At 41.2% G+C, this 20,256-nt stretch overlaps 1 protein-coding gene across 3 annotated transcripts in view; it reads right to left on the minus strand.

Moving 5' to 3' along the window:
• Positions 1 to 2,759: 2,759 nt before the first annotated feature.
• The window catches only part of FBXL7 (F-box and leucine rich repeat protein 7), a 171,699-nt gene continuing 154,202 nt past the window's right edge, over positions 2,760 to 20,256 (minus strand). For all 3 annotated transcript variants that reach the window (XM_039714892.1, XM_039714890.1, XM_039714891.1), the window contains 2 exons: positions 10,957 to 11,568; positions 2,760 to 6,421 (listed from right to left, as the gene is read on the minus strand). In XM_039714892.1, coding sequence (XP_039570826.1) covers positions 5,685 to 6,421; positions 10,957 to 11,554 — 1,335 coding nt within the window. In that variant the 5' untranslated portion in view covers positions 11,555 to 11,568 and the 3' untranslated portion in view covers positions 2,760 to 5,684. The remainder of the gene's footprint in view (positions 6,422 to 10,956; positions 11,569 to 20,256) is intronic.

Here is a 20,256-nt window from a genome sequence, read left to right on the forward strand (position 1 = left end):
ATAGCTAAAAATTCAATTTTTCCAAAGCTCTGACGTCTGTCTGCTGAGGCAACTGTGTGAATGGAGTATATTGAAGAAGTAACAAAAGATCTCAAGAATAGTCATTTACTTGTTTTAAAAAAACCCTATTTTAAGGGCCATCAAAGACAGACAATGAAACATGAAACTGTTAAAAATATTCATTCCTTTTGGCACAGATCCCTCTCAGCATTCTTTCTCCACTTTGCAACATGACTTATTCCATTTCTACCGTTTGTGTGAGCTTGAGGCTACAGCATGCAATGTTTCTTTAAAAAACAAAGGAAAACTAATCTATTCTAATCCAAAGAACGTAGTAGCTTTAGTGCTAGAAGGAATGGTTAAGATTTCTGTTCTGCATTAAAAGTACCAGAGTAATTTATAAAAGCCTGGGGGGGGGGCGGTATTTGTATTAAAAGATCACTCCTTCTGGTTCCTCTGGTTCTTCCTCCAATGCCTGTTTAGTAACTTTTATATTGGCTTAATATGACATATCTATGGCCAAATGGATTGTTGAACTCATAATATTTTTAAGATTTGCATTAACAGAGGCTACTTGGAAAATATTTCTATTGACTAGTTTAAATCTCAGTTGTGCCCCTGTGATCATCCAGAGGACAAGGGAATGTAATGACCTGATGTTTCTATCCAGTTTTCCCAGAAGACAAAGATGGAGAAAAACCTGCTTGGAATCTGTGTGGCAGGGTGCATGAAAATAAACATCCCTCAGCTATTTCATGGAGAAAATTGATTTAATCTGTTTAATAGCATTCAATAATGCTGTTCAGTCAAATGTATTTTGGTTAGGCTAAGTTTGAATTGTGATGTCTGCTGCCTGGCAGTAACTCGAACACTTGATTATTACGCCCTTTAACAGTCCACAAAAATGGCATGAGTTTGGGTCCACACTAGTGGCTGCACCTTAACAAAGCTGAGCAGCTGGTGCTGCTGAAATGCAGCTCCAAAGATGAACAGACCTTACAAAACTGCCTTATTTGTTTTTCTCACCAGGCTACTTCACACAAAGGTGTAAAGGCAAGTAACAGACAACGATGCTGACATCTCCCACACATTCATATACTGGTAAAAGCTATAAACATCTGCTGGTAAAGACTTTCTGGCCTCAGGGAAAAAAAATGCATAAAGGTAGATATTGGATGCAGTAGATGCAAAATTACTACTTTATTTTTGGTTTCAACCTTGAGGCATCCTCTCTGAAACAATCTGTAAGCTCTTCTCAGAGCCTGTGTACCCTGCCGCACAGTGTACTGTAGTTAAATGAAGTTCAATTAATTTTATTCACGTTTCTCTTCCTACCCCAAACTTCATTCTTCACTATTTACTTCCTCTGGCCCAACTCTCCCTGCTCAACCAGTCATACAAACCCATCTCTAACCCCAGTCCTAGTTTCTTTGCTGAAAATCATTCAATATCTTGTCATCTCAGTCCCAGTCCCCCTTGCGCAGGAAATCTCCTTCATCCTTCTTGTCCCAGTTCTCAAAACCCCATCTTTCAACCCTGTCCTGACTTTCCAGGCAGCTTCCATGTAATTCGGGTCATTTCCTCCTTCACACTGCCAGAGTGATAAACGCCTCTTAGCTTTGCCAAATCTCGGCCTTGCCAGACTACAAGCTCCAAAAGATCTGAGCATGTCCCTTTTCTCCCTGGTTACAGAGTTGGAGATATTCAAAGACATGTAATGCAGCTAAATTTAGGTGAAACTTACTGGGAGATCAGGAAGACACATCCTTGTCCCAAAGCTGACCTCCTGGCAAGGCTCACGCTTTCACTCTGAAGGCCTTAGAGGAGATGAAGAGCAATGGACCATTTTCAAAGGAAAGGTCACCTGGAGTTTAACATGAGCAAAATGACATTTCCTCCAGCTTTATTTACAGAACCAGATGAACCATTTCAACTAACATTTTCAAAGCCCAGCATGGGAAGTTTCAGCATGAATAACTAAACTGACAAAATTACAAAAAAATCGAGGGTAGGTTAGTTTCCTGGGGAACCCTGGGGGAAGAGGAGCCATGCACCAACTCTGCCAGGGAACTTTTCCCCTCTAAACTAACCCTGGCAGCTAAGGGGCAGCCAGCCTGCAGTCCAAACAACCACTGTGTTTCTTTTTAATAAGAGTCTGGACCTGCTTCAAGCCTAGTGCTAAAATTAGATGTTTTACTAGCTTTTTAATTTTTCAGTTCAAAGTCTAGAAGTTTTGAGAAACCACATAAACCACTACTGAAGGTTTCCGTCTGGACCACGGTTCTGAGTTCAAGACATCCAACAGAAGCTGTTTTGCATTCTGTAGGAAACCAGATGAGCACAGCTTGAACAGGCAAAAGTGTTGCACTTCTCATCAGTTTCATGACGCTAATATGAAAAATACAGTTCTACTTTTTACAAAAGCCAAGGGAAGGATGAATACCTAGACACAGAGTTTTGGCTATAATCACAGTGCATGGTAGTTTAGATGTGCCTTTTCTAAGAGACTCCTCTCCAGAGGACACAAATGATTCCGAAGACATAAACAACATGCCAGCCTGACTGATGTGATTCATTGCTGCCTTCCTTTGATGAGATCACCATATGCTATTGCAGAGCAGAAGAAGCCTCGGTGCCTGAGCCTGAATTTTATGGTTCAAGAATCACCTATGTTTTCACTCAGGAAATTTATAGTCTTTGCTAACCCTAAACTAGAAGACACATCAGTCACACATTGCAACTTTTCCAGCAAACTCAGTTCCACATGCACTGTTTCAGTTTTTTCCAGTGCAGTTTTTTTCCAGTATTTTCTGGTTCTGTCATTTTGGAAGTAGACATAGGAAAAAAGGTTAAAAGTCAAATCAGGCAAGCTGCATCAATAAGTTAAGCTCAAATTGTCTTGAAATAAGTAGCAGTCTCAGAGTACCAACTCAGATCATGTAAGACTATGTACTTAAAAATATTTGGCTTAGAAAAATTACCTTTATTGACTTTCCACCAGTGCCCCCCTGAGAAGGGTTTCTACAGCATGCAAAAGGAAACACTGCTCCAGTAAGTGCTCTATTCTTTCAGTCATTCCATTTTACTTTTCTCATCAAATATGTTAACATGCCTTTAAACCAATGCAGAGGCCCTCCTGAAATTTTTATACATTTTTTTAATATGTTGGTTTTTTCTTTTACTTATACTTCCAGTTTCTGATTATGTTTCAGGGTCAAGAAGAACCACATGAGGAAAATCAAATTTTAGAGAGATAGGTGAGGTCATAATCCATAATAATTTTTTTCCCACTTTTCACAGTCATTTACCTACCTGATGGGTTGATAAACTCAATCACTCACCTATTTTATGAGTTTTATAAATAGTTAATTTTTTCTTTTTCACTAGCAATTAATCACTTAGTGCAAATGACGCTGCATGCTCATCAGTTACCAATATATTGCTTTATTTCTTGGTAGCAAATTAAGGCTTTATAGTGAGATTTGTACAGTACAGGCCAAATTGAAACATTAGAAACTTTAAAAACCACGTAGCACTATTCACTCACTTCAACATAGCCAGAAAAGTAGCTTTTTTTTTTAATAAACAATTAAATGTTACTAGTGAGGCCTTATATTTCATGAGTGCAAATGGCTCAAAATCCCACCATCCTCAGGGCTCAACATTTAAATTTCTTGAGGCCATTTTTAGATAAAGGATAAACAGAAAGTATAGCTGGCTCAGATAAAATATACTGTATTACTTGCTGGAGAAGAATCTCTTATTTTAGAAATATGGAAAGGAAAACCAAAATGAAATTAACTGTCCAAGGGATGGGATCACCTCATATTAGTCACTGACCAGTAGCAGTAGCAATGACAAATTCATTTTCCATGGCCCTCTTTGTCTTAGTATAACTTAATTTATAATTCAGAGCTGATGCCATCCTGTATATTAAAAAATCCAAATTTGGAGGAAGATACATAAGTTACAGAAATTTTTGCAGGGGTAGGACAAGTTCCCTCTCCAGGGATATGTCCAAACCATTGCCCTTTTTTTTTTTTAATTTGAGAGAGCATTGCTATAAGCATTTCCTCAGCAGTTACGTGTTTTTCTTAGGCATATTGATTTTCACTTCATAGCACTGATTTTATTAGTGTTGTCTGGAGATGATGGAACTACTGCTTATGAAAACCAGACACAGCGCTTCCCTTATGAGACACAGTGTTTGAGCTGAGCATATGAATTCACCTGTCAGTCAGGCGCAGGGGGCCTGCCTGAAAATATCATCACCCTTCACGTGTCTGGCTTTCAGATCTGAGCATTACACGTGAAAATGCAGAGGAACAGCTGCCAGAAAATTGTGAAGAAAGTAACCATGAATCAACCACATGCTCTGGGGAAGGAGCCAACGAGATGTGGGACTTCCAAAAACTCCTGCTCATGCAAGAGCAAGAGTGACCATGAGAGTACAAGGAGCTCCTAGTGTCACAGGGCAACTCTGCTATTTAATTCTTTGTTGAACACAGCTGCATCTCCAGCCTAAGGGAACACACAGAGCCAAAGTCTCAAAGAATCTAAATCTAATGTGAATAACACTCCAAGGCCCTCTGTCCCTAGGGGTGTTATCTAACATCAGGTCTTTGAAGTCTTGAGATCAGCCATCTATCCTTTGAACTGGAAGGCCACAGAGAAGGGTCAGGTTTCCAAGTGTGTTAAGGCACATACTAGCTTGACCTAAACTCAAGTCCCTGCTTTGCTCAGGGAACATCCACTGCAGTGGTGCTGAAAAGGTACAGCAAAGGGACAAAGCCAGACTTTCTGGTGACAGCCACACAGCACAGCAATTGGGACTGCCCCGTGCAAGCTGCTCCACAATGCCTCAGAGCCTCTCTGCTGTCCTACAGTACTATCTCAGCTTGTTGCAGACTTACAGCAGCTTCTCAGGCTGGCTTGCTGGCTTTTCCTTTTGCCAGGCCACCAATATCTCATTTGTTCTCCTTCACTCAGGTGAATACATCACTTCTCTACTACCACAGGATGGTACTATACAGGCTGGAGAGGACAAATTTAGAAATGAAGGCAAGTAGCGATGATGCATGAGTGACCTGGAGGTGGGCTTCCCAAGAGAATCCATGCATGGGCACAATCTCCAGATTCACACAGCAGAAGTGCTCAGCAATGGCCAGCAGGTCTTACTCTGCTTCAAATGGGTATGTTTAAGATACCCAGTTCTGAGATCCTGAGGGATTACAATGGATGACTATCAGCCATATTGGAAAAAGTTGGGGAACACAGACACAATATTGCATAGTTAGCTTCATGAGCACAGCTAGAATTCAGACGTATTTGACACAGCTTAGTAGCATTTCCAAAGGAGGGATTATGTGCTATTTCCTTTGGAGGCAGCTACTGTAGCCTGGGACAAGATCATGGCTCTTATGGAAATGACACCCCACCGGGGATGCTGAGCACTCATTGCTTTTGCATTAAGGCGGCCTCTCCACAGAGACCCACGGCACCTTAAAAAGTGATCATACAAAAAGCAAACAAAACAGTCTTCTAGAAAACCCCTCACCCATAAGGTACAAGAAAAACTGACTCCCGTGAGCGACAGAAAAGACAGCATTACTGAATATGGGAGCGTGTGTTTATACATCAGTGTTTCTAAAACTGCATTGCAATGACAGGTGTGGAGTGTCCCTTCAGAAAAAAGCAGGGTTGGTGTGCTCTATAATACAGCGCTTGCAATGTCGTTTAACGAATCGCAGAGCATCCACAGAGACTTCGCAGTCCTGCACGTTCAACATCTGCAGGTCAAAACAGTTGGCAGCTACAATCTGCAGGCCCTGCCCAGTGATGCTCTCGCAGGATTTCAGGCTCAGGCGCTTTAGGTTAAAGCAGTTGAGGGCTAGAAACTCCAGGCCGGTGTCTGAGACCAGAGGGCACTTGCCGATGTCCAGCGATTTGAGTTTTGTGCAATTCTTGGCGAGGTACTCCACGCCGTGGTCCGTGATGCCCTCGCAGCCCCGCGCGTTGAGGTAGCGCAGCTTGCTGCAGTATTTGGCGATGTATCGGATGCCCACGTCCGTGATGCGGCCGCAGTGAGCGATGCTCAGGTATCGGAGACGCGACTCCAGCTTGGCGATCTCCCGCATGCCAAAGTCGCTGACGAAGCGGCAGTCGCTCACGCTCAGTTCCTTGATGGATGTGCAGTAAATCATCAGGTAGCGCAGACCCTCGTCAGTGATGCGGACGCAGCGGCGCAGGTACAGGTGGGTCAGCTGAGTGCAGTGGGCGGCAATGGTGTGCAGTCCTTCGTCCTCCAGGACGAAGCAGTCTGTCATGTCCAAGTAGCGGATGGAGATTTGCTTCCCGTGCAAGGGAGACAGCTTGATGGAGGCCTCGCGAGTCAGACTGATGCACGTTACTTTGGAGCAGCCTAAGTGGAAAAACACAGTGAGTTTAAGCAAGCAGTAAAAACAAAGCACACTGCAGGACTAGAAAGGTGGATGTGGCGTGCTGGACATGATGAAGGTATCCTCATGTTGCAAGAGTGGAATCATCCTGACTGACTGCTCTGATTTGCTGGGCTGAGTCCCCACACCAGAGGAAACAATAAACTCCATGGAGTCAGTGAGGTTCCTTTGAGATTATGAGCCCTGGAAAGCAACGGACTGATTTTGTCCATATCCCACATGTAAAATGGTGCTCCTGGGCCTATCTGGGGACAGCCTATGATCTGTTACTGCAATATAAACCCAGTGACAGTCAGAGAAAAGGATACTACATGACAACCAATACAGTTTTTTGATCAGTCTCGTTGCTGACTGGCTGAATTTGCAAACCAACATCAGAGGCTCTTTCACCATCCAAACTCATTATAGAAAACACAACCCAGCTCCCTTTTCCCTCCTCCCCTGCCCCAAGCATTTGGAGAACAGATGTGAATCCAGCCCCAAGCCTGCAATGTGGGAAGGATGCAAAACTATGGCCCAACTGTGTGCTTGCAGAAGGGTGGAGATTTGGATAACTTAAGGAGGATGGAGCGAACTGGTAGGAGCCAACAGACTAATAAGGGCATGCGAGGACACGGACAGACAAAGAAAAGGATTGTGTCCAATGAGAAAGTCTGGCCATGAATGGAGGTAACTAGACCGGAGGAGAAACACCAGGAAAGACAAAGAACTAGATTAAAGGGAAAAATACACACAGACTTTCCCCATTTTTAACCTCAACTCATTGCATAGTGGAGAGCGAAAGCTTTTTTTGGAAAGTGTGGTTTCTGCTGCACTGCAAACTGGCAGTCTTCGGCTTCTTAGGAAAATTCTTAAACTGTGCCAAATTTAGCTGGGCACTTTGCATTAGCATAGCTAGAAACAGCTGCAAGAAATGAGAGTCTACCCATTAGTGATTAAGGCCCAACAGTTTTAGCCATAAATGGCTACTCAGAGAATTTCTGCAGGTTATGCTCAAAGAGGTGCCCCCAGGTAGAAATAAAAACACCTTTTCTTTATTGCTGGAATGCTGGCCAAGCAGTATGAAGTGACTCATAAAAAGTGATGACCTTACAGCTCCATGTATCAGAAACTCTGCAAAATACTGTAGTGTGGAATTAAAGAGCATGATGATGTATGGAGACTGCCTCAAAAACTTACATGACCCAAAGCTATACCACTTGCTATTAGAGGTTGTCATTCAGAGGCTTAGTGGAAGGTATGAACATGGTTCAGTTCTTAAAAGCAAAAAGGAAAAATATCACTTGAGATGACCGTGTGGACTCACACAAATGCTGTAAGAAATGTGGGATATAGACTTGAAACATTTTGCCACCTGCAACTAGATTTCAACATTCATCATTAAAATTTATGGTAGATCTTTAATTTGGATTTCAAATTTAGTTGAACAGATGCAAAGTTTACTTTAGACCTCACACAATTAAATGAGCAAATTGTGCACAGATCATGTGGAAGAAAGACCTTGAAGTAAAACACTCCGTTCAACAAACATCTTAAAACTGATTGCTATTTTCTCTTTATACTGTTTCAGATCCATCGCTCTGGAGCAATCTCTGGAAACACTTTTGCCTTCAGGTAAGTACTATATACACACTCAGTAACACAAAGGATTGTTTTGAAGGGAACCAGAACAATACTAATGGTGTAAAAAATTCACCACTAATATATTCTTTGAAGTAGGTGATACAAAATGCATGGAAAGAGTTTCACAGAAGAAGCTGGCACCTAGGCAGAGTTCTGCTGCACCTGATGTAGCTGCTGCTGTTGCATTTGGCTGAGAAGGTTGCTGGATTAAGAAGTCGGTCTGGATATTTTATATTCTAACCAGAATTCAAATTTAAAACCAGCTTAATGAGAATGATGCATCCACAAGGCCAAGGAGAACATTCTGTCTGCTGAGAGTCCAAGAAGGTTTAATGACTGTAATTAGAAAGTGAACGGGTCAGAAGTCTCTCAGCAGGGCTGGAGTCACATACATCAGTTGTGCGATCATGGTTTTGTCAAGCTCAGCACTGCCATGTCTAGTTACTTTGGCTACACTGTAAAACATTTCATGGGAAGGATATTCAAAACAGTTTCACCAGAAAAATGAGTCCATGGTGATACAGAAGCGACTGATTTTTAGGCAAAATGTCAGGTTCCTGGGCCCGCAACAATCTTCCTGTCCTAAATAATACAAAGTGTAAAAATAAAGCTCTTGTGACAGGCTTTTCCATAAAGTATAACTGATTTCTAAAAAGGAGGAGAAACGTCCAAACAGACCGAAAAACATATTGGCTGGAGTGTTAGACAATAACTTGCAGTCAAGCTCAACCACCTTCTAGCAATATCTCAGACCTGCCCACAAAGTGGATGCTGACAGTGACAGAACTTACATTGTGGAAAGCTCCTAAAATTAATACAAACATCTGGTTTTGACATTAAAGATTTTGGTACATTTTTGCTGCCAAGTAGCCATCCAAAGGGGAAAAGGATTCAACTAGATATACAACTGTGAACTGGGATTTAATTATCTAGCAACTAGCATCACCCCCCAACACACACCCCCACATCCTCTTGCTCAGTATGGAACCAAACCAGTGTAACACTTCAGTCCCGAGAATTTCCTAAACATGTAGGTGCAAGCCTTGTCCTCAAACTACAGAGAGAAGAATGGGAAAATGAAATCCTCTTTCCAAAACATCCTCCAAAATTACCCACATTACAATGGAAAAAAGTGGACTCAAAACAAGGGCTTGGAGACTGATTATCCTCAATTCATATGGTACATGCAGCAAAAGCTATATCTGAACCCAAACACCCTGACTTCTAAGCATGTTCAAAAGCAGGATTTCCCCCTCACATGCTCCAAACAAAAAGAACAACTTAGGAAAAAACAAAATTAAAATTACTTTTCTAGCTCTTTGATGAGACAAAATTGAAGGAATACAGGAATTTTATTCGACCCCTGTACACTTTATACCAAACTGATGAGCTCTTGGGGACAGACACTACCTGCTGGGTCCGAGAGTAAGAGGGCTGGGAAAACCACAAATGAAGACAGACCCCAAAAGAACCCACTGCAAAACCTGGTATCATCTTTTCCTTTTCCCTGCCTTTGAAAAAGTCACCTTTGTTCTACAGCACATCCATAAATAAGAGGTGTGGACCAAAGCATTTTCAACCCCCTAACTGCCCCCAGAGTGTGAGCTTCAAAGCTCTAGGTCTAAATCAAACAGGTGCCTACATTTTTTCCTGACACTGGAGATCCTTCAACCTGAATGTGTGATTAGCAATCCAGAACTAATGCCAGTGTGTACCAACAACAAGTAATTCATATATAAGGTCACTGTGAATAGACTCCTGTGGAGTTCCATAGACTCCTTATTGCCTTGTGTTTCAGAAAGCAATCACAAAAAGGGCATAATTCTGATTTATTGACATTTGTTATGATGCCTTCCATGACATTCTGTCATCCTAGGAATGGAGTGAGAGAATTGGGTAAATCAGCTTTAAAAAAATAAAAAGGCAGAGAAAAGAATGCAAATCAGTGTACTCCAGATAGGTAGCCTTGGAAAAAGCATCTGGTACCAGTGACTCAATAGCATCACTTTCTATCCCCTGCTGTTTAATCCCGTCTTCATCATTCTTGTTGCCACTGGTACCTCTGCAATGGCAAGTCTGGTTCGACTGATTTATGATGGCATTAGACTGATAACAGATGAGATCACAAAGTAAATGTTGAGCAGCAAATTTACTTCAGTGCTCTGCTTGGCTGCATCCTTTCCATTAAGTGCCAACCTATTTGCAAGAGGAAATACTGTGCAGCTGACCTTGGGAAAAAAACATCTTGTTTCCCCAGAGCAAGTTTGAAGAAAATTGTCTAAAATATTTCTGCTGATCTAAACAGCTTTAAAAAAAAAAAAAGGGGAAGAAAAGAGAAAAAAGTTCAAGTGCACTAAGTCTTGTTAAAATAGCAATGGAAACAAGGGGACCTTGGAGTTTAGCTGGGGATGACAACAGATATTAATACTCAGAAAAAAGGCCTAGCACTTATTCTGAGCTCCTCCTCAAGTCACTTACCAGATTACAGATGTATTGATTACCGATATATAATCTACACATACATGTGTGTGAAAAAGATAAACAAATTTTGCTGAAGTAACTAGGCTTCACCACTTGATGTAACACTGACCTCAGTGTGGGCCCTTCTATGGCTTTGTGCCAAAATCTGTAATAACTCCTTGTGCCATTTGAACAGGCCACCTCTGCTAGCTCACTTCCTTTGGAAGAGGCCCTGGCCACTCCAGAGGTGTTGCTGGCATTAGGGGCACTGAGAGTTTAGTGGTGCCTGTCTCACAGGCGCTCTGCTAGGAGACAGTCATTCCTACTTTGAAAGGCAACACTGAAAGGATAAGCGTGTGCAGTTATGGAGTTTGACAAACTTCAAAAGCACCTGTATTGGAACATTCCCTGTTACCTGACACATCCAGGTGTTCCAGGTTTGGACACAGTGACACGACATCAAAGACTGCCTCATTGGAGATGTTGTAACAGCCAGACACCTCCAGCCTCCGCAGTTCTGGACAGCACTGGGCAATGGTGTAGAGTCCTCTGTCTGTGAGCCGCCTGCAGCCACTAACAATTACCGTCTCCAACATGAGACATACGTTGGGAGTATCCTGACAAAGCCTCCGGGTCAGCACTTTGAGAGCCCTGTCTACGTTGATTGTCTCGCCAGTCAGGCGAATTGTCCTCCAAAGCCGCGGGTCCCAGGCCAGGTTGTACCAGCGGCGGCACACGCGGGCACAGCGGCACAGCTGGTTGGTGGGCAGGAAGGAGAAGATCTGGATCATGGCGTGGTCGGGCAGCCGGTCTATGTTGGCCTGCTCCTTCTGGTGCTTGGATGCCAGCCGGATGAGAGGATGGGTGAGACGGGTGGGAGGCGGCGAATGGACCATGGCAACGGTTTCCCCAGTGACTGAGGATGAGGACGTCGACGAACCTCTGCCATTTTGGAACCCAGGGGAATTCGGTGGAAATATTAATGCTGGACTGGGTGTGCTGAGCGTTCGCATGCTCAGGTCGGAATCTGGAAGATAGAACACACAATTTCAGTGAGCACTAGACAAAGACAGAGCTCTCTGCACAGCACAGCACCCTGCTACCCCATTTGCTAATGGAGTATGATGGACTTGAGGTTTGTTGGGGGTTAAGCAGTCACTTCTACCAGTCAGAGTGAGAAAACATATTTCAAAAGCCATGTGAGCAAAGGAGATGATGCAGTTCTGAGTCCTGAAGAGGAGACAACAGTGGAAGGATTTTTTTAAAATCCAAGGATTTTTATTCTTTATACTCTTAATTAAACATGGAATTGAATTATTATTATGTTTGAGTCTCAGCCTTTTTTTGGCAGAAAGTAACTGTCCATAACCTTGACACAGCTGTGAGCTCTTTGGGGCAGAGAATGCTGCAGTCCTTCATCTCTCAGCTCCTTCAGCCATTCAGCAGGAGGCCAAAAAAGAGCTCTGATTCCTTCACCAGATCTGGGCAGATGGGAAAAGCTCAATGTATACAATTATTTTCAATGTGTCATCAGAGAAGTTAATATCTCAGTCATGGAAACTGAAACTCAGAAGTTCATCCAAGAGCCCAGTGACTAGTTCTTCATGTGCACACAAAAAAACCTCCTTTCCAATGGACTAAAGTGAACTTCAGCTGGAAAAAAAAAAAAAAGCCCAAAAAAGTGACTGATGAAGAAACAGCATGCCCAGAAAGTTGTTGGAGAATTGTTATACAATATTTACATACTTATTTCTAGGCCTATTTGTCACACTGGAAAGCAGTCAACTCAACTCCCCAAAAAAATTTGCTACTTCTTTACCTTCTTTAGTTCATTTTAGTTGCCAAAATCAAGCACAAAACTTGAGATTTTTTTTTTTTTTTTTGCTACTAAGAAAAGTTACCTTTGCTGTAAGGTTATTTCAACTGTTTTCCCTGTGTGCTGACATTGCCTACAAGTATTTTCCACTCGTCCTCCCAGTTTCTCCATGGAAACCAAGTAAAAGACTGGAAGACAACTAAAATATAACTTTGATAGTCAAGCAAATGCCATGGGCAGTACATTTAGAGGCTCTAAGGATATTTTAGCAGTATGATACACAAGATACAACGAGTGTATGAGGGATGCATGCTGCTGCTGAGCACACTCCCTCCACCTTGGTACTGATCTCAACAGAAACTCTTTATAAAGGAAAGCAGAAATTAATACAGTAACCACAACTTAGTTACCAGCAGAATAACAAGTTTTACAGACGGACAATATTTTCAGAGGGCCATGATTTTCTCCACATCACATGTCCTGCTGTCACATCAATGTTCAGGCCTGTCAGGGAAATGTACAAAGGCCACCCCTTAAGTAACACTGACTCTGCAGCTGTGTGACTGTGACAGCACAGATAAGGGACAAGCAAGAGACAGCCAGAAATGCATTCCACAAACACGTCCATACCTGGATTGGGCAGAGTTTTTAAATTAAGTACATTTTTGGTGAATTTGATCGTTACACATAAACTTCCCCATGAAGCTTTTACTTAGTCCAGCACAGGCCTGCTCTGATCTCACTACCTACAACAACAGCAACCACAGGCGTGTATTTTCACAGTGTGTCTGCAAGCAAAAGAGGCACAAATATTTAGCTGAAGAACCCAAGACACAAAGTTCAATGGCTTGCTCAAGATCACCTAATTGAGTTGCAGAGACCTCCAAATCATCTTCTCACACTGTGGAGGAAAAACCTATACTACCCAGCTCCTTGCCTCTTCCTCTTCTGCATCTTGTTTTACTTAGAAATTCACTGTTTCAGCAAATGAAAGAACATTTTCCCCAAGGCTTCTGAGTCCATGCTATGGCTATGTGGTCCTAACACAGGGATTTGTGTATTTATAAGCAAGAACAGTATCTTCATGCTGAGTGGGTTTTGCAGACACTCTGCTCCCTTTGAGAGCTCCTAATACCCCCCTGGCAGCTTTTGCAAATAATTGCATCGAAGAGTGTTATTTGGTAAGCATCTGGTATATGCTGGTATTTTTAAAATGAGATTTACAGCTGGAGAAAAAAATCCAACCAGCAGCAGCCAGGCTCCTGCAGACAAGCACTGACTCCACAGGCCTCTTAGGCAACAGTCTCTGAGATTAATTTTTGAAAGGACTTACCATATGTTTGACCTCCTTCACATTATCACCAAAACCAGTGACAGTGCCTGAAGCTAAACATGTGCAGAATATGTGGCAGTCTTTACTTTTTGCTCCTTTTTTTAGATTTTAATACAAGAATGTTTCTAATATAAATGAATATACACTTTTTTTTCCAAGTGCTGGATGTATTTTCTACTACTACTTGTATTTGATATTGTCAATTCCTCTCGTTTTACTTTTTCATTTGCTTTGGGCCTTTTCCTTGGTTGACTGTTGGTTGTTTGTTTTACACAAACCAGAACAAAAAGGAAAACAAAATGATATAAATAAAAAACCACAGAAGAAACACTTGTTTCTATTCCACAAAACAGAACTAAAATCAAAAGCAAAAAGTTAAAATTATTTACATCTGCTTTAAACAATTTTTAGTCCTGTGGGAATGAGTACCTTCTGTAAGACACAGCATATTTGGAAAACATACATTTTTAGTCAGTTATCACTAAAAACACCTTGAAATTTCTGTAGGGTCTTCGTTAGTTCTACAGTCTTCATTAGTTTCCATTTCTACTTAAGCATAAAAAAGCCTTTCATACTCCATGATTTTCCCTCTTCCCCTGCTGAGCAATGCTCCAGGATAATACGGCTAATCTCCACTACTTTTGGATCAGAAGTGGCATTCCTTCATCACTCCTGGGCACTGTGAATAATCAATACCTTAGACATTCTGGGTGTGTAATGAATTACTAATATGTGTTTTTTAACTTAGACTTTGAGCTAAAAAAGGCCTGACCTTCTGTTTTACGTGTATGCTCTGTGCTCTGTGCTCTCTTAATTCTCTCATTAGTATAGCAGTTCCAGATGTGCATCCTGTATTTTCTTTCCCTTCAGTCCTGAAGGTGCATCATGTAAAACTTGCTCCCTCCATCCTCGGGGCATGGACTTCCAGACAGACACATACACATGCACCCTGTCTCCCCACCACAAAGTATTGTGGAAAAAGACCATAGTGGTGTCACTGTGTTTAAAAAAGTGAGTTGTGAACACATTACTGCTCTGCTGAGCCCATAATGCAATATGCTCTCAGACAGGAATTTCACTGGTAGCTCAGCTGAACTCCACAGAGGTATTTCTGCTTACTGTTCGCTGTACACCCCCTAAGGGGAAACAAAAAATTAAAAAAAAAAATAGCAGGTGAGTCCAGGAGCCTTACTGCCAGGAAAAACTTGGAAAGCTTTTTGCTAGCATTTAAAACTTCAGCAAAACACTTGGTCTACTGTACATTTTCCAGACTTTTCTAATGTTGTTGGGAGGGGCTTCCTGTAGCACTATCTCAACCTCTAGGAGTTTCCTTAGAATTTTGTTCTTCACCATTTACTGAGTGCTAGCCAACAGGCTGGGGCAGTCTGAGAAAGAGCAACTTAAAGACCGTGTAACATTAATAAACACAAACCTGCAAGTACAAATGAAGTTGCTGATTACAGTTCTCAGTACACATCTTTATACACTCACGCACCCTATACAAGCATTTATCTTGTAAACTCAATTGGATTGCGACTTTAATTTTGGTGATCTTAGAAAGTAAAAGCAAATTAGAAAGCAGCCCTGCACTTCCCTCCCTACAACCTCTTTTGCCCCTTTACCTCCAATCTTCTATGCAAGATACCATTTATTAAAGCTTTTATCAAACTCTGAAAGTTGTTTGTTGATGTAAGAGAAAATTTCTTAACAATCTTTAAAGAAATCTCAAAAGATGCCTGCCAGAAACAGAACCATAAAAGCTGACACAGAGGGAGAAAATGCACTAGAAGAAGTTTTCTTATTCCACTAGGAATCTGGTTTATTTCAAAGGATTTTTTCTCCCCAGTTTGTTTCCCAATTAATAGATATGTATGGTAACAAAAAACCTTTAAATATATAAGATTTCAGCCAAGACCTAACCTCCATTCCTTCTGGCATCGACAACAATATGATTTCAGAACCAGAGAGAGAAAAAGTGTTGAATTTCCATTACTCCAGCAATGCACACTAACATGGGACTCTTGATGTCCAGGTCCCAGCATAGACTTTTTAAGATTGAACCATTTTCCATTATTAAGGCATGACTCCATTCATTCACACCTTCCACTACAATATTGTGAATGAGTCTTTTTTGAAATGAATGCCATAATGAGTTCTAGAAGCTGACAAAATTAAAATGAAAATTTTGCAAATATCAATCAAACTTAAGATTATCTGACAACTGAAAAGGATCCTCCATGTTGACCTTATGTCACCACTGACATTTTTAGCAAAACTAAGACAAAAAATAAACAAAACTGTGTTCAAGCTCTGAGAAAGTCAGTATAGGTGAGAAAAATAAAAAGTAATTGTCTCATTTTTGTAAACATTAGCTGCAGAGTAATGTGCACAAAGAAGCATTTACACAGCGTGCCAAAACGTTACTGACTTATCATCTCTTCAATAAGCATTGTGTAGATATTACGTATTTTATTAAGTGCAATGTGGGGTATAGACTTCACATTTTTACCATCAACCTCAGGCATGCCAAGTAAGTACTTCTTTTACAGAGACTGGGGGAAATGGGAACTAAATGGTTGCAGCAGCGACAATCAACAGTGCAAAGGGGAACAGAGGCTTCTACGAGGGATACAAGGTGGGTGATTCAAGGAGAGACTTGTGAATTTGACAGATTTCAAACATGGCTGTGTGCCCTTGGATGAGGGTAGGAAAAGGAGTTAGCTAGGACAGCAGGCTACAACCCAGCCATTTTCTTTCCAAGGCCCTGGGTATGGACAAAGTTCCATAAAAAGTGCTACCTACAAAAAATTAAAGAGCTCTTCCACATTGCAAACATCTTCACAGGCATTTTTCTCAGGATAAGTTACCCTACTGACCTCGGTTCCTCCCAGTCCCAGGAGGCTGGGAGGAACTGGAGACTCTGAGATAGCAAAGAGGCAGCTGGAACAAAACTCACATGCAAACTTGTGTGGGGCTACAGCAGTCAAGAATGCCAGAAGGAAAGGGTTGCCCAGTGGAGATAGCTACATGATTTTGCAACCTTTTACAATGAAGAACATACAGAATAAGTTGGATGAGCTCTCTCAAATCCCTCCAAAAACACTAAGTACACCTAAACCATCTCTGACGTGCATGTCTGCCCTGTTTTTAACTGCTAGGGGCAGCTATTACTCAGCTCACTGAGGTGCCTGTTCCAGTGTTGACACCGTATCAAGTTTCTAAGTTTTTCCTCTTATTTGGCTCATATAAGAAGCTGTTTCTTGCCCCTCTCCTTGTGCTTGTGAAGAATGAGAGGTCTTCACTCTCCCTGTAAGGATTTCTTACATGCATTTGCTTTTCTTTCTATTAGTCATGTTACTAATATTCCCTGTTTCCTCTATCTTTTCCTTTACCTTTTCTCCTATCTGTGTGTTTTTCTCTTGAAGCACAATGCTCTGAACTAAGCACCACACACCACCCAACCTCACCAGCAGTGGTGAAAGTGGAGTCCTTTGCACCCTATTTCATGGAAACCACATTTTCAACCTTCCAGATTTCAACAGTCCCAAAAGGCTGATGTATTTTCACTATGTGACTCAAGATATTGCTGGGATTCCCATGTGCCATACAGCATCTAGATATTTATTTTCCTCACCTGTGTTTATAGAATCCATTCATCTTCCCTACACCTGTCTGCTTGGTTTTCTCTCTCCTTAATTTACTTTTTCAAGAGTATTTTGAGCACTGAGAAACCTTCTCAGAGTGTTAGTTTCCAATTTTCCAAATACCTTGCAGCTCCAGGGCCATAAATTTTAACCCATTTCTCTAGATATTGGTAATTTTATGCCTCAATTCAATTGAAAAGGATGGTTCCTAGAGAGAAATGGAAAGTCTGCTCACAAAAATTGCAATCCATTGCAGATGAGACCAGCTCTGTTGGTCAGAGCATGGTGCTGGTAACCATAAAGTTGTGGATTTAAACTCTCTGAGGGCCATTCACTCAAGAGCTGCACTCAATAGTCCTTGTGGGTCCCTTCCAAATCAGCATATTCTGTGATTTCTAAAGGGTTCTTCCTGAAACAGCATCACAGCTGACAAACAGAGTGATATTCCCTTCAGTACCTACTTTATCTTATAATGATTTTGTTTACTTTGTATTTCACCAGTTTGTTTCCAATACACACATGCAAAAGTCCAAATAAACCTGAGATGGCTTACAGCTACTGCTTCCCTTACACCAGACAGTATTTTTTTGTGCCAAACCGGAAAATTACATGGAAAACTGAGGTCAAAGGAACATGAACACTTTGGCAAAGGTGAAAACTATTTTTTTATCCTGTGAGATCTTGTCAGTTATGCAATTCCTGTGTTAAGAGCAAAGACCTGCAGCAGAGCTTGATTTGTCAGTGTAAGAATAAGCAACCTTGGAGCTCACAAAGTAATCACATCCACATGGTCTTGGAAGGAACAGTTCCACAGAACTTGAAATAACCTTTTATGGTTCTTAAAAACCTGCTTTAGAATGTCATAAGAAACTGTACCTATTGTATAAGACTAGAGGCATTGTGGAAGAGGGATATGTTAACTAAAATCTGTAGCTGTTTCATAGCAGTTTCTGTGTAACACTTTACACCTTGGATTATACTGGTGTAGCTTCCCTGAGACACTGAGCTCCAGTTTTCTTTAGCCTATAAACTCTTCTACACACATTTGGAGACCTGATCTTGCATTCCTGGCATATTCACAATAGATGCCTAAAGTCAAAGAGCATTGCAAGTGAAGTAATAATTATAGTTTTATTAAGCAAATAATTCTTCCTTACAATGTATTTGTGGAAAGCTGGAACTAATTTCCCCCCTACTGACTTTGTCCCCTGCCACTTGGCAGGAATTAATTTTATCCCCCTATTTTTGAACGAAGCTAAAATACAAAGACTGAGGGGGAGGAAAAGCAAAAAAGTAATTCACTATTAATTTAGGAAGTCAGAGCACCTTAATTTAGCCTTCAGTACCACTGATGATACTAGCACATCAGCTCTGAGAAAAGGGTTTCACAGTACAGCATTGCAGGGAAGTATATAGAGATGGATTGGAAGGTGCATTTTTTCCATGTTCTGTAAATATGTATCCCAAAATGAATTCCACACATGCTTAAGTAAAAGCTCTGCTCAAATCTTTCAGTCAGATGCTCTCCCAACTCTTTATGGTATGCCAGGGAGCTCCTCCAGCTGAGCTAGTTTATATTTACATTAGCAAGGAGTGCAGCCCAGAAAGAGGAGTTCTGTGGAGCAAAACTAATATTGCTGAAAACCCAACATCCACAGGCCTGGGAAGTGGCTGTTATTTTTTTGCCAATATTTAATTTAATCCCCAACCCTGAATGCTCAGTAGGGGTTGCCTTTGGTGCTTTAGGTGTACTGCCAGAACATATTTTTTGGCTTTAGTTTTGCTTGAGTGTAACTGGGTTCATACACCTTGTGGTGGTTACTAAAACAGAGTAAGAAGGAGAGGCATTTAAAAAGCAAGCTTTGGACTTGAACAAAAATGCTAATGTAGATAAACTCACTTGTCAGAAAAAGCCCCTGTCTACCTCCTCAAAACCATGAGTTATCATCACCCATCCTATTCCATACCACTCTGAGGAGAGGCATCCTGTGCCCTGCTGAATTTTCAAGGCTGGATTATCAACGGACAAGACACACTGCATTTCATCAGCCCCCATTTTTGGGATTATCACACTTGTGAGGATCCATGCATTGCTCTGAAATGTGCAAACCAAATGTAGTTAAAACAAAAGCAATAATTTTACAAAATGCTTCTAAATAAGCACCTTCAACATATTTCAATATAAAGGTTTAAATAAGACAACAAAAATACAGCAAGTTTGCTTGATTTCAAATCATACTAAAAGTCTGCCATCAGCTCTCTCTCTTCTTCTGGTAAGTTTGACAGCCTTAATTAACCCAGAAACCCCATCCTGGTGTATACAAAAAACCTTCCCAATTTATCCAGAGAACGACTTGTTTCAGTGAAACAGGCTTACAACTATAACCTGCCTTTTCTTTGAATTACTCTAACATGCTCCAAGATCAAAATTTCGTCAGGTAAAACATTTTTCCATCTGACTAGACAACATCTACATTACTGTGTTCCACTTCTAGAATCCACTATTCTTTATTTTTCATTTAAGACCAAGTTTAAATAAATGTAGAGAAGATGAGTACACACTTCTTGATAGTGGCTCTCAAGCTACACACATAGGGCCAGAATCAGTCACTTACAATAACACTGAGATGGGACAAACACATCCTACTCTATCTTTGAATGATAAACACTCAGTTTGTGTTGATGCAAATGTATCTTTGCAATTTATATAGAAAACTGGAACAACTGCTTAATGGCTCCCAAATCCAGTGAGCTGCTCCAGACAATTGTAGCTGTGCTACTATTTTACCTTCCAAAAATGCGAGAATTTGGAATAAAATATGTATCAGTTTGCATTATTACAAAACTTCAAGACAAGTTGCTGGAATAGATTTATGGAAGAGAAATATTTTCAAAATCCCCAGTTCACGTGGATAAAAACCA

This window comes from Passer montanus, unplaced genomic scaffold (genome assembly GCF_014805655.1).
Source record: "Passer montanus isolate IOZ18808 unplaced genomic scaffold, ASM1480565v1 scaffold31, whole genome shotgun sequence".
Lineage (NCBI taxonomy): Eukaryota > Metazoa > Chordata > Aves > Passeriformes > Passeridae > Passer > Passer montanus.